Raw genomic sequence first — 14,248 nt, forward strand, 5'->3', positions numbered from 1 at the left:
ACAATGATATTCTACTCCACTCTGTTGTAGAACGGGCAGTTCAACTACCCCTGGGATGTGGCCGTGAACTCTGAGGGGAAGATCTTGGTCTCAGACACCAGGAACCACCGTGTCCAGCTATTTGGCCCCGATGGCGCGTTCATCAACAAATACGGCTTTGAGGGCGCCCTGTGGAAACACTTTGACTCCCCGCGCGGCGTTGCCTTCAACCACGACGACCACCTGGTCGTCACCGACTTCAACAACCACCGTCTGCTCGTTATCCGTCCGGACTGCCAGTCGGCTCGTTTCCTGGGCTCTGAGGGAACCGGTAACGGCCAGTTCCTGCGTCCCCAGGGCGTGGCGGTGGACCAAGAGAACCGGATCATCGTTGCGGACTCCAGGAACCATCGGGTGCAGGTCTTCGAGCCCAATGGGAACTTCCTGTGTAAATTCGGCGCCCAGGGAAGTGGCTTCGGCCAGATGGACCGTCCCTCCGGTGTCGCCGTAGGCCCTGACGGCGTCGTCCTGGTGGTCGACTTCGGAAACAACCGCATACTCAAATTCTGAAGAGCTCTAATCACTTTTCACTTCTTGTCTTTCCCTCGCTCTGTTTTCTTTCTCTGTCAGTTTAGGAAAAGAAAATGGAAGAGAAAAAGAGAAGAAATCAACAAACAGCGAGTGGAAAGTTTAAAGAGAGATGAAGGGATTCATTATTACCAAATTAAGGGAAATCAGATGTTTTTTTGTTTACTTTTAAGATTACTTTGTTTAATCTGATCCCTGTGCTATACTGTATGTCAAAAGGGGACCACTAAGACAATTTATGAATTACAAAAAAAAAAAAAAGGTCCACCTTGTTACCTTCTGTCTGGACTGCTTCATGCTCTCTCTCTCTAAACTCTCCTCATGTTGCCATCTCAGGGATTTTTCTCACTTTTTCTTGAAATATTGAACTCTCTGCTCCACCACCTACCTCATCTAGTTCTTTATGAATGTATTCATACTCTCCGAGCAGAGGTCCACTCTAAACTGTCAAGTTCTACCCAGAAGAGAAAAAGTCTACCTCAATACTTTTTTTATTTATTTAAAGAGAGACATACAGTTTAAGATTTTTCTTAAATATATTTGCAGAGGATGAATAGAATTCTTGCTGTGCATCTTGGATAATGTAATTCGTTGCTGACACTATATGGACCCTGTAGTTCTTCGCTGCATGTTCAGTTCAGGTTGTTGAAGGCCTACCTGACTTCTAGTGGAGTCATCAGCATGTTCTGTGGGGTCGCTACTTGCTGGTTTAGATTTAGGGTAGCTTGTTGTAGACCTCTTTTGCTTAGTTTAGCATTGCCCCCTCAACTCCCTATGTGCAGTTTCAGTGCAGGCTGTTATGAAGGGTAAGAGGTGGCAGAAAAGAGAAGCTATATGTAATTAACCGGTCAGATTTAATCAGAGTATGTTACTTTGCTCAGGTCACAGACAGATGTTGACAGAGGTGAAACCGATCTGTAGAATCAGAAACATCTCCTTTTAGCCCTAGCGGTTTATAAATAGACCGCAGCGGAAACGGCGTCTGACATACAGTTTGATGATGTATGAACTCGAGGTAGTCATTGTTTGTTTTTGTTATTGTGGGACGATTGTCCTTTCTGTCCTCAAGTATCAAATTATCAATTGAACGTGGTATCAGTTGAACATAGATTTCCCCTGTCAGGCATCATGTAGTATGATAGGAATATGTTTATGATGGATTAAGGAAAGCAAGCTGGATCCATAGCCCAGCCCGATGCATCCGATATGTACAAGAAAAATGAATGAAATCTATATGCAAAAAATAGCTTTTGTCATCTCTGAAATGGAGAGCCCACCAAAGTATTTTAGACGTTTATTAGGAATTTTCAGGATGTTGTTTTGTTTATTTGATTAGTGGATAGGTTACGAATTGTGTCCGAGTGACATGTTGTTTTGAACGATGTGGGTGGAAAATTGATGCCTCCAGGAAGCAGACATCCTGATTGGCTGTCCACAGCTGTGGAAGCTTGCAGAGTAGGTCTATGGTTGAATTGTGGGGCACTCCGACTGGTTCTTGGGGTGTAGGATTTAATCCAATTCCCTTCTGACATCACTTTGAAGCCCCGTCTTGGTTATGAATTATGGAATACTGTAGAGTTTTCTGGAACGTGCATACAGACGAGACCTCTAAAAGATGAAGATCTATAGACTAGCCAGTGGAATCAACCAAAGGTAGAATTTCTGCACAAAGGCCAACTGTAGGTTTGGCATCTAAAGAACTACAAATCAAAAGAAGTCCCTTGAAGACACTTTGTTATTTAATCATTTGTGTTGGAGGTCTAAAACACTCTCCAACTCTCGCCAAAAATGTGTTTAAAGCACTGTAAATGGAAATAAGAATATTATAGGCTGTACACATAGTACTGGACATCTTGCTGAAACAAGAATTCCGGCCATATAAAAGTTAGTTTTATGTAGATTTGAAACTCAAGTACCCTTTTAAAAGCCAGTGTTTGAAGGGTGTTTGAAATGTCTCTCAGCAACCAAAGAGTAGTTTTCCAGGCCATTTCAGTGTGTTTCTAGCGTCACCATCCATGCTAACCTGCCACTGCCAAATGTGGCTCTTAATGACCATCCTTTATTTAGCATTAGCATCTCAGCTGACCATTGACCTGATTTATCATTACTGAGGTGTACCTTTGGGAGGGATTGTAAAAAACAAAACAAAAAAAAAAGTTCTCTTTGTGCATTTAGTCACTTCATAAAGGTAATCTATCCATCCTAGTGGTAGGTGCTATTAGTGGATCGTTGGCCAAGCTTCTAACCTCATTATTATAACCTAATTTACCTCAACTTTCCAATCCCATAACTTAACTCAACTGTAAGATGCTTCAATATTTATATACCTCAAATTTTATATTCCTCACATTGTCATGTGTAGGCTTACCTCAATTGTAGGCTTACCTACCTCAACTTGTAACTCATAAATACTGTTACATTACCTCAATATTTAGATGTTATCCACACACACATTTTATAATTATACCTCTTACCATACCATTTACTTCACTTTAAATGCCTTATTACCTACATATAGGCCTCTCTCTCTTGCGTTGACTTGTAACTTCTAAAACACAAGTCACTTATACTGGACCTTAGTTTTCAGCCCTCACTTTCAGTTAGTCAACAAATAACATACGTAATGTTATTTATACCTCAACTCCCACTTTAAATCATGTTACATATACCTCACCTGTCGGACCAAAGATCTCAATCACGGTGGCTCCATTTCATTTGAAATCTCAAGTTACAAATGGCCATCTCTCCACATTGTGTCCATGTGTGGATTATTTAGCAGTATGGTGAATTATGCCTTTTAATTGTATGGAGAAATCAAATGGTACAGATCTGAGCATTGTGCCAAAATATATCTTTGAGAGTTTGGTGCCAAATGGAGTTGGCATCAGGACGACACTGTCATAGACTGAGAACGTCATTGCACTGTTATATCATAGATATGAGTGTTCAGCGACTCAGTCAGTTGAGCGATCCCTGTGCTTTGTTGGACGCACTTAGGAGGGCTGGCTCCCTTTTGCTTTACCTCATTATGCAGATCAGCAGAGCTGTAACCTATCTGGCGAACTGTGAGAGATTTGGATGTCACGGTTGTCCGATTGGCCCAGAGTCTTAGTGATGTCAGAGGCACAGGATGATCATGTAAGATTCCACTTATTGTTTGCGCAAGTTGGGGGGCATTGAGCGAGTGTTCTCTCGAGAGTCTCCATCTTACCCTGTTTAGATGTACAATAAATACCTCAATTTCAGCACAGTACACAATTTATTTTCCTCAGTAAGTACAGTTAAGTGTGGACTTGAGTTGACCCATTGTTGGTTGAGGAGGACAGTAACTTGGGATGTGTCTGAAACTCAGTGTTTGACAAATGAAATATTGTGGTGTGTCTGAACACATGAAGTGAAGATGTTTGTGTTCACAAGCCTCGTTATTATGAATGAATGAATGAGTCAGAGACTTTAACACATTAAAGTGAGTCAACAGACCCTGTCGCCTTGAACCCACGACCACTCCACCAATACCATCTGTCCTTGGGTTTCAGTATTACTATATGAAATGTTTAGTCAAGTCTGTATTGATCTTTTTTTAACGAAAGAAAATTCTATCTTTAAGATCCTTAGGTCTTCACTCTTAAAGAGGAAAAACATGTATTTTAAACGTTTTTGCTTTATTCTGTCGTCCCCCCCCCCCGTTTGTTGCATGCTTTAAAGATTCTTTATAGTGAACCAACGTCTCCCAGGTATAGGTGTTGTAAACTCAGATTGGTAACTGAATCTGGGTATGGATGATTTTATTATGAATATATATCCAAAGATGTGTGTTAGGAGTGTGTTGGACGGATTTAAACTTTTGACCTTTGCGATTGTATTTCCTGTTCCCAAGAGGCTTTGCAGAGGCCAATCCATGCTCGGCCGACCATGTCTGGAATCCTAAGGTGGGGAGGACTGCTCAACTCACCATGCCTTAAAACAGAGATGTAACAGAGAGCTGTAGTTCAGAGAGAACTTTGAGCTGAACCGTTTAATTTCCCCACACATTTTCTGCTGTCCTGTGTTGTAACACTCTCCCTCCCGGCACATTTTATTTTGGGCCTCGTAGTGAAAGCCTCATACAGGATTTGATTGGAGGCTAGGTTTCCTGACAGGATTGGCTGCCTTGAAAGCCTTGATTGCACCCACAATGGCTGCCAGGTCATCAATTGACAGATTGCTATAACATCTGATGTAGTTAGATGACACTTAAAATGCCTATTCAGTCATTGTGAAATCTGTCCGGTATTAGCAACGTCCAAGCAAAGGAACACCCTTACCAGCTGCAGGTGACTGCCAAATTACTGATCTACAAATCACCTTACATCATACATACCAACTGTGGTCTTTGTAGATAAGTCGGTCACAATATACAAATGAAACTTTGTGGGTTTGATCCTCTTAAAATCGGCCAATAATATCCAGATAGTGTGGTGATGGCTGCTGGGCATGTGATTGGTCGCCTGTACTCCCAATTGGCGGGGATTTATTGGCCCCTGTGGTTCTCGTCACAATTTTGTTTCTGCCCTCTCTTGACTTTAGAAGAAAATACAAATAAAAGTTAAACCGCACCAGGTGGAAAGTGTGCAAGGTCTTAGACCTCTGTCAATGATTGTATCATCTTTAAAGAAAATAAAAATACAGAATTTTAGAAAGAAAAGAAAAAAGAAACTCAGGTAGTTCACTGTGCCCCGACCCAGGTTGGTGTTACAGTGAAACAAGTCTATCCTAGTGATAATGTAGTGAACCTTTCTTTTATGACCTCAGTACTAGTCTCATTGGTCACGTTCAAAGACATTCTTTTTCTGCAGTCATGTTTCACAATTAATTTGTTTCCACATGGTCCCTGGGCCTTTAAAACACCCACACGCTTTGATGTGTAGCATGACTGAGGTAAAGACTGGCTGGAATGTTACTAATCTTTTTTTCTGTGTCTGTTTTGCATATTACACATTAGTTCTGTCTGGGAAAAAAAATTTGAAGACAATATTTTGCTTTTTTAAATAACTACCCTCAAATGTATTGTTTTACTTTCATGTTTTATTTTTAGGTTCATTTTTAAATTGTTTGTTCGATCAACACAAATGGACACACACCAGACCACACGACTCTCAGTGGCCCTTTTGGAATGTATTTTTTTTAAGGAAAGGGTTAACTAGGAGATCTCGTTCATTCTCACTTTCATCCTGCCTGTTGTTAGCAGGAACACAGGACAGGACTGACACTTTACTACTCACCAAACAGAGTTAAACAATGCCTTGTTGTCAGTCGACAGTTCCATGTCAACGATCTTCCAGTGAGAATGCAATGTATAATATTACTGTCAGGGGGCCTCAGGTGACAAAATGGAGACCTCTAACACCTAGTGAATAAACAATGAGAATCTCTGTATGCCTATTCCTACGGCTGTCTTTGTTCATGGCAATGTAGTGCTCCGATTATTTAATGTCAAAGCTTTAACATGGAGTTGTCCTTACAACGAGCCTAGAGAGAATGCAGTTAATATCCAGAGAAGCTGGATAACTGCGTCTTAAAACAAATTAACCCAGAGTCCTGTTCTGTAGGGGTCCTGTTCTGTTCGGTGTCCTGTATGCGACAGGTTTGTGTGTGGGTGTGTATATATGTGAGTGTGTGTGTGTTTTGGTGCGCGGCATTGTGTTTAGTTTTTTTTTTTTAAACAGAAATCCACTGAATGTATTTTCTCAGTCCACAAGGAAGGAGCGAGGCAGGAACCAGCTGAGTTTAGATGGGTGCTGCTTGTGCCTCCACAATTCGGTGTGTGTGTGTGTGTGTGTGTGTGTGTGTATTGTGTCATTTGCATTCACATACACGCTGACATTCTCAGTGAGTCGTGTGTATGTGTGTGTGTGTGTGTGTGTGTGTGTGTGTGTTTGTACGTGTGCATGCGTGCGTGCATTCGTGTATGCGTTTATGCAAGTCTCCCCCTTCCCTTAAAAACACTGGTAGGTGTGGAAGTGCAGATGTCAGGTCTTCAGTCTAAAGACGGCAAAGTAGACTATAATATATAGGTTACCTGCTCCCCTCCTGTCTTCTGTGGACTTTAAACATTTCCTATGCATTTTTTTTTTGTTTACACTTAAATAAACTTGTATTTCTTTGATTTCTGACTGGACTTCCTATTTTTCCTCATTTAATTCAAAGCTATCAAATGGGTGAGAAGGTTTGACATGTCGTTATGTTTTGCCACGCACAGCATTTCTGGCCTTTATTTACTATGCAGCTTGCAATGCAAAGACCCCCTTTTAGATGACTTCTCATAAACGACTCTGTCATACATTTTCCAACCAGTAAGACAAAATGTTACTCTATGCCCCCTTCCTCTAGGCAGAGTGTTAGTGTCTTTTAAGTTACATTTCACTCCCTAACCATGACCGCGATCCACCAGTCAATCATTGTGCACATTTTGGAAGTCGACTGAAAGTTGCTTGCACACATCTAAATTCTCAAACTACTAATTGCCACTATAAGCCTGGCTATGTTGCCAGGGGAAATACTAATGTTATTCCTGACCTCCAATGTGCTACCCCGCCCTAAATCCAGCTGCGTGAGTGTAGGAGATTGCAGAAAGACCAGACTCTTTGGCAATGACAAGGAGTGGCAAGGGTTGGAATGTTAGCTAAACGGACCGGTGTTCAGACTAAATGTCTCAGCTATATGTCAAACCAGAACAAAAACACAGCAATTACTGGGGAAACCAAGCATTTTCTTTTCTTTAGATTGTATAGAAGTTAGTATAAATGGTTGTGTGGTTATTAGTGTGGATATGTAGGTATCACCATTTAGAAATGACATTGCCTACTCATTTAAATGCATGAAATGGGCACTGACAACACAATGTGAAAATGTTTAAAAGGTGTGTAGATTTTCTATGGGCACCATGTGAAATGAGAATGGGTGGGCCAACTGCATCACTATATCCATCCACTAGGGGTTGAGAGAGGTGGCGATTCGGACCCCGTAAAGAATTCCCTTTGAGCACAGAACCACTTTTGCTGATGGAGAGGGTCTGATCGTAAATGGAAGAGATCCACTCAACCCTGATTACTCTATCTCTATGGTCTACAAATCGATAATCCCACCTGTTTTCAGGAAGTTCCTAGCCCTAGTATCAGATTATCTCTGACTGATCTGGCTGTCTGAGAACCCCTGAAGTGTGCGTGAGACCAGCGCTTGGATTGATCCTCCACCTGTAGTTAATTCCTGAATATGTGTATGAAAAAAACTATCCATTTAATTTGTGTACAAATCTCTAACCCGACAGATAAAACAATCCTTTCACTCTCGTGGCCATAATGTCTCACCAACGTTGACCTCTTTCTGCAAAATGCCAAATGACCCCTACTTTAACAGAAAGCACCACGACATTCTCAGATAAAAACCCACTGTCTCCCAGAGGCTATGGTACATTGGGTCGAATGAGAGGGTTTGGCCTTCAGTTCCTTACTGAATCAGTGTTCTCTATAATTGAAAGACAAAATCATGCTTTTCTTTGAGACTGACGATGATGCAGAGACTTTCTGATCTTTAATATGGGAAACACTAAAAGCTTCTCTGAGGGGCTGCAACATTGCATTCCAGGCAAGGAACAAACAGGACAAAGTTGGTGAGACTGTTTCACGTAATGCTTGTCATTCACTACTGGAGAAACAAAAAATTACTTTGCAATTACAACAGGTTACCTCCTGCAAAAGTGATTACAGCTCTCTCTAGCAAATCAAAATATTTGGTGTTTGGTGTCAAACATCACAAACTATTGTCCAGACAGCAGTGTATAATTGAGAGGGAAAGAGAATATACAGGGTCTGAAAAATAACTTAAGGGCTGGACTATATCTTCATTTAAACACCCCAGCACTAAATAAAGGCGAGAATGTTTTTTAGGACTGCAGGATTTCTTGATTGTAAGGTCAGTTAGATTAGATATCTATTTGTGGTTATTTATTCTTTCATGCTCAAAGGTAAGCCAGCAGTGGAAATGAAGGAGTTTGACTGTGAGACGGTGGTACAATACTAAAGGGAAGAATACTGAGAGGTTGTGATTTGGAAGACTGAGGAATGGTGACTTAGAGGTTGAAACAGGTATATGGTTATATATGACAAATTGATTGATTGAAAATGAAAAACTACTAGTAGTAAAATGTATTGGGAAGTGGATCTAGGGGAGCATTTACAGTGGGTATAAAAAGTCTACACAACCCTGTTAAAATGGCAGGTTTTTGTGATGTAAAAGAATGACACAAAGAATGATAAATCATGTCAGAACTTTTTACACTTTTAATGTGACCTATAATGCGAACAATTCAATTGAAAAACAAACTGAAATCTTTGAGGGGGGAAAATGAATAATAAAAACCTTACAATAACCTGGTTGCATAAGTGTGCACACCCTCTTATACCTGGGGATGTGGCTGTGTTCAGAATAAACCAATCACATTCAAACTCATGTTAAATAGAAGTTATTATACACCTGCCATTATTTAAAGTGACTCTAATTAATCACAAAAAGAGTTCAGCTGTTCTAGTAGGATTTTCCTGACATTTTCTTAGTTGCATCTCAGAACAAAAGCCATGGTCCGCAGAGAGCTCCCAAAGCATCAGAGGGATATCATTGTTGAGAGATATCAGTCAGGAATAGGGTACAAAATAATTTCCAAAGCATTAGATATACCATGGAACACGTGAAGACAGTCATCTTCAGGTGGAGAAAATATGGCACAACAGAGACATTACCAAGAACTGGATGTCCCTCCAAAATGTATGAAAACGGGTCAGGGAGGCTTCCAAGAGGCTTACAGTAACATTTAAGGAACTGCAGACATTTCTGGTAAGTATTGGCTGTGTGCTACATGTGACAACAATCTCCTGTATTCTTCATATGAATGGGCTATGGTGTAGGGTGCAAGACGGAAGACTTTTCTTACAAAGAAAAACATCCAAGCCTGGCTGAAGTTTGCAAAAACAAACATAAAGTCCCCCCAAAGAATGTGGGAAAATGTGTAGTGGTCTGATGAAACCAAGGTTGAACCTTTTGGCCATAATTCCAAACGGTATGTTTGGTGCAAAAACAACACTGCACATCACCCAAAGAACACCATACCCACAGTGAAGCTGGGACTATTTATATTCAGCTGGAACCAGGGCCATTAGTCAGGGTGGAGGGAATTATGAACAGTTCCAAATACCAGGCAATTTTGGCACAAAACCTTCAGGCATCAGTTAGAAAGCTGAAGATGAAGAGGAAGTTCACTTTTCAGCACGATAACGACCCAAAGCACCAAATGCACAAAAGCATGGCTTCACCAGAAGAAGATTAACGTTTTAGAATGGCCCAGCCAGAGCCCAGACCTGAATCCAATTGATCATCTGTAGGGTGAGCTGAAGAGGGCTATGCACAGGAGATGTCATCGTGATCAGACAGATTTGAAGCGTTTTTGCAAAGGAAAGTGGGCAAATATTGCCACATCAAGATGTGCCATGCTAATAGACTCCATCCCAAAAAGACTGAGCGCTGTAATAAAATCAAAAAGCGCTTCAAAAATAGTATTAGTTTAAGGGTGTGCACACTTATGCAACCAGGTTATTGTGAGTTTAACATATTTTATTTTTCCCCCTCAAAGATTTCAATTTGTTTTTCAATTGCATTGTTCACATTATAGGTCACATTAAAGTGGAAAAAGTGATTTATCACAAGAACCTGGCATTTTAACATGGGTGTTAAAACGCTAAAAAGATAACATTCTTACAAATCTCATAAAACCCAGTTAAATATTATCCATAAGCTGCATATTATTCCAATTCAAATATGTAAATATGAGCTTTTAAGCTCACCTAACTGCTTAAAATGTAAGATGTTAGCGGGTACATACTTCCATCTTTTTTGTTCTTGTCCATTGGCCAGACACTAGATTTTTTATTTATTTAAATATTAAAATATGCAAATGAGGCTAAACGTCCATAAATATCTGCTCATTTGCAAATCACAAGAATATGTTATTCAACACATTACTTCAAACTAAATTGTTTGTTGTTTTTCTATTGTAATAACATACCCAATGGTGAGAACAGTTTATTAAAATATTGCAATTTCATGAAATTATTTAAAAAACAATATTCATGTGTATGATGGATGCATATTTGCGTATATTGACAGATAAAATGACATGTAAAATTTAAATGACACAGGATATTCAAAAAGCCTCTGTACAAGTTTGGCCAAAACACCTAAGAACCTGTGTGTGGAATATTGTGAATGTGTCTCCATTGAAGACAAAAAAAAAGAATTGATTGGCACATTGAAAACGTGTTCTTACTTTCCTTCAGGGGGAGGGGATGATTGATTACCTCATAAAATGGGGTTTGCAATGTTTATTGTGGAATAAGAATAAAAAATATTGTAACAGAGATGAAGAGAAGAGGGCTTCTCACAGGAGCTTAAAATATTCAAGGGTTGTGAGACCAATGACCAGGAACCTGCGCCCTTGCATTATCTACACATTTCTCTGGCGGTCAATTCTTCCTCTGTTGTCCCTAACCATGGCAGCCCTGAGGCACAGAGCTGAACATGAGGCAAGTGTGTGTTTATGTGTGCCTGCAGAATTCATTTGAGTTTTTAAAAAGAGGTGGTTGAACCCTGGTACCCTCTATCTTTGTGCTGGAGAGGGCAGAGCTGCAGCTGTACAAAGTGTAAGGTCAAATTAACAGAGAAACAGTCAATTTATTATGTAGGCTGAGCATTTAGCTTCCTCTTTGACCCTACCCCCATTTCGCTCAGTCCATCTTTCTCTCTCCAGCACTGACGCAGTCACACAAACCATAGCTTTTTCCTGTATCTTGTTTTAGAAAGCTTTTAGTAAATGGTAATGAGTTAATAGTTTTAGAGTATAAAGAGATACTAGTAATTAACTCTGGGCTTCTAGAAATCTGATAGTGTTGATTGGGGCACACGCACGCACGCACACACACACACACGCACACACACACACACACACACACACCCACACACACACGTCACTTTGCCCCCTAGTGGAGAAAAGGGAAGTTGCAGAATGTGATTACAACAATTTTGTGCCAAATAAAGGACATGTGGGAAACAAATTTCCTAAACTCTCATCAATAAGGACTAAATCCTGAAATGTATCTAGATTTTCTGGTATATACATTTTCTTTTTTAATAGAAACATTGACTGGTTATTTTCAACTCGCAAATCCTACTTGACAATACTTTATTATACTCAAAGCCCTTCTTTTTTTTTTTGTCATTCCAGATTTAAGCACTTTGAAATGCATTTATTTGTAAGAGCTGTGAGATAGTTTGATTTATCTGTAGTTGATCGTTTCTACAGCTTGAGGTCACTGTTGCCTTATGGCACTTTAACCGGATAACATACACTTCGTATTGTCTCAACAGTGCATTTGAGAAAACACAGAGACATACAAACCTGGGCCAGACAGAGTCTCAGTCACGATTCAAGACACCAGGAGGACACAGCGACCCACAAGGCACCTGAATAAATCCGGCAGATGGCGGGAATTGCCTGTTAGTAGGCCTAACAATAAGGATGGCTGCACAGATAGGTACACAAGCTAATGAACAAACATCTGTGTGCGCACGCTTGTGTGCGCATGTGTGCATGTACACATGTATGTGTATATATGCCTGTGTGTGTGTGTGTTTGTGTGTATGATAGAAAATGCATTTTCTCAGTGGAGCCAATTAGCACTACCGGGTGCATCTTGCCTAGGAAGTGCCAGAGAGAAGATGTCTGAATAAACACACCCCTGTTGTCAGTCAAACCACGCAGAATTGTCTGAACAATTTGCCCGCTTTTCAAATAGACAATCTTGACATATCGCCTCAATGTTCTCTCGACCTGGGCTGGGATTCATTCAAACCCAAGGTGTCGCTCAAATTCGGAGAAGTGAAGCATACTGGTGAAGGGGTGGCCTTCATCACAGTTCTAGATGTTTGTAGTACCAAAGACTGTGTGTGTGTGTGTGTGTGTGTGTACATACTTTTTATAGGACTGCAATGTGAAGCCTGGAAAATAACTGAACACACAGCTAGCAGGCATTTATACGCACTCATATAGCTGTGGCAGACAGCACTAGACCAACTTCCTCATAGCCTACCACTCTACCACAGTCAAGCTATCACTGCCCGTTGAGATTAAAGTTAGGTTCGGAATATTTCCGCAAGGACATTCACACATCGTTCCTACCAAGATGGGTGAAGGATGGCGTTACGTATTGCATTACTAACATATTAACATGCCTTCAAAAACAAGGATCCTGCTGAAACATCTGGCCCATCCTTTGCCTGGCTCCTCACTGTAACCTTCCAGGAGATTCACGCCTTGATGCGTGGCGGCTCATACAGGGTTGAGGACGACGCTGACACATTAGAGGGGTCTGAGGGACATTTCTCACCAAGGACACGTGCATCGCTGGTTACGCAATTCTGCTGGTTTTCATGTTACATGTTCGAACAGCAGGAACATGGTCATGGGGGGTGGTCACGCGTGTTGCGAAGCTGAGCTGGCACCGCATGGGGCCAGCAGAACTGTCGAAAAGAGCCAAGCGGAGGCTTGTTGACATCAGTTTCACTTCCATGCCAGGACTTTTTTCGACCCCATTTTGGGACAGTGACACTTTTTAAAAAGCTTACATGGGCACTGGCAGATGTGATAACAGGAGTGAAGCGCAGTCCTAAAAAAAGAACGACAGACAGAGACACGGGCGGAGGGAACGGAAGGAGGAGTTGGAGAAGAGTGGTCATGACAGCTGACGTAGGGCAGGGAATAGCCCTGACGTGGGAGTGACGTGGGTCTGACATAGATGAAGCTCGGAAGACCTGATCGCCTGCAGCAAACTCAAAGCATTATTTCACTCAGACAATGAATGTATGCGGGAGAGGCGGAGTGAGATGGAGTGAGATGGAGAAAGGAGAGAGAGAAACAGGGAAAGAGAGACAGAGAGAAGTGGGGACAGAACCTCAGAGAGAGAAAGAAATACGAAGACAAAATGAATCACAAGGGCGTTGAGATTTCAATGCACTGTGGCGTTCCCCAAAAAGTATTGGAACAGTAAAGACCACATTGCTATTTTTGCTGTCCTCTCGAGGCATTAAGATAAAAATACGATAAAAGACGAATATGAGGCTAAATTACAGAATGTCACATTTCATTTCTGTCCACTTCAACACACGTTTTACCAATTAAGAAGAACATCCCCCCAATATAATGTGAGCATATGTAATGGGACATTTGACTCACAGATGTTTCTAATTGAGAATGTGTAGTCTCAGTTCTATTCTGTGCTTTTGCCTTTGGAGTCTGTGCTTGGTGTTGTTAGGCATAATCCAACATCAAATCAATCAATCAATCTAATTTATTTATAAAGCCCTTTTTACATCAGCAGTTGTCACAAAGTGCTTTTACAAAACACCTGACCTTAAACCCCAAGGAGCAAACAACAGTAGTGTTGAATTTCAGTGGCTAGGAAGAACTCAATAAGGAGGCCAAAATTTAGGAAGAAACCTAGAGAGGAACCAGGCTCAGATGGGTGACCTGTCCCCTTCTGGCTGTGCCAGGTGAACATATTAAGAGTACAAATTGTAATAATTAATAAATGCATGTGGG

General features: G+C 41.0%; 1 protein-coding gene across 1 annotated transcript in view; it reads left to right on the plus strand.

Annotated features, from left to right (window-relative positions):
• Positions 1 to 6,712, plus strand: part of LOC105012419 (E3 ubiquitin-protein ligase TRIM71) — a 29,205-nt gene extending 22,493 nt beyond the window's left edge. The window contains exon 9 of the mRNA XM_010873245.4: positions 31 to 6,712. Within this exon, the coding sequence (XP_010871547.2) occupies positions 31 to 549 (519 nt within the window). The 3' untranslated portion in view covers positions 550 to 6,712. The remainder of the gene's footprint in view (positions 1 to 30) is intronic.
• Positions 6,713 to 14,248: the final 7,536 nt, after the last annotated feature.

Source organism: Esox lucius, chromosome 10 (assembly GCF_011004845.1).
Source record: "Esox lucius isolate fEsoLuc1 chromosome 10, fEsoLuc1.pri, whole genome shotgun sequence".
Lineage (NCBI taxonomy): Eukaryota > Metazoa > Chordata > Actinopteri > Esociformes > Esocidae > Esox > Esox lucius.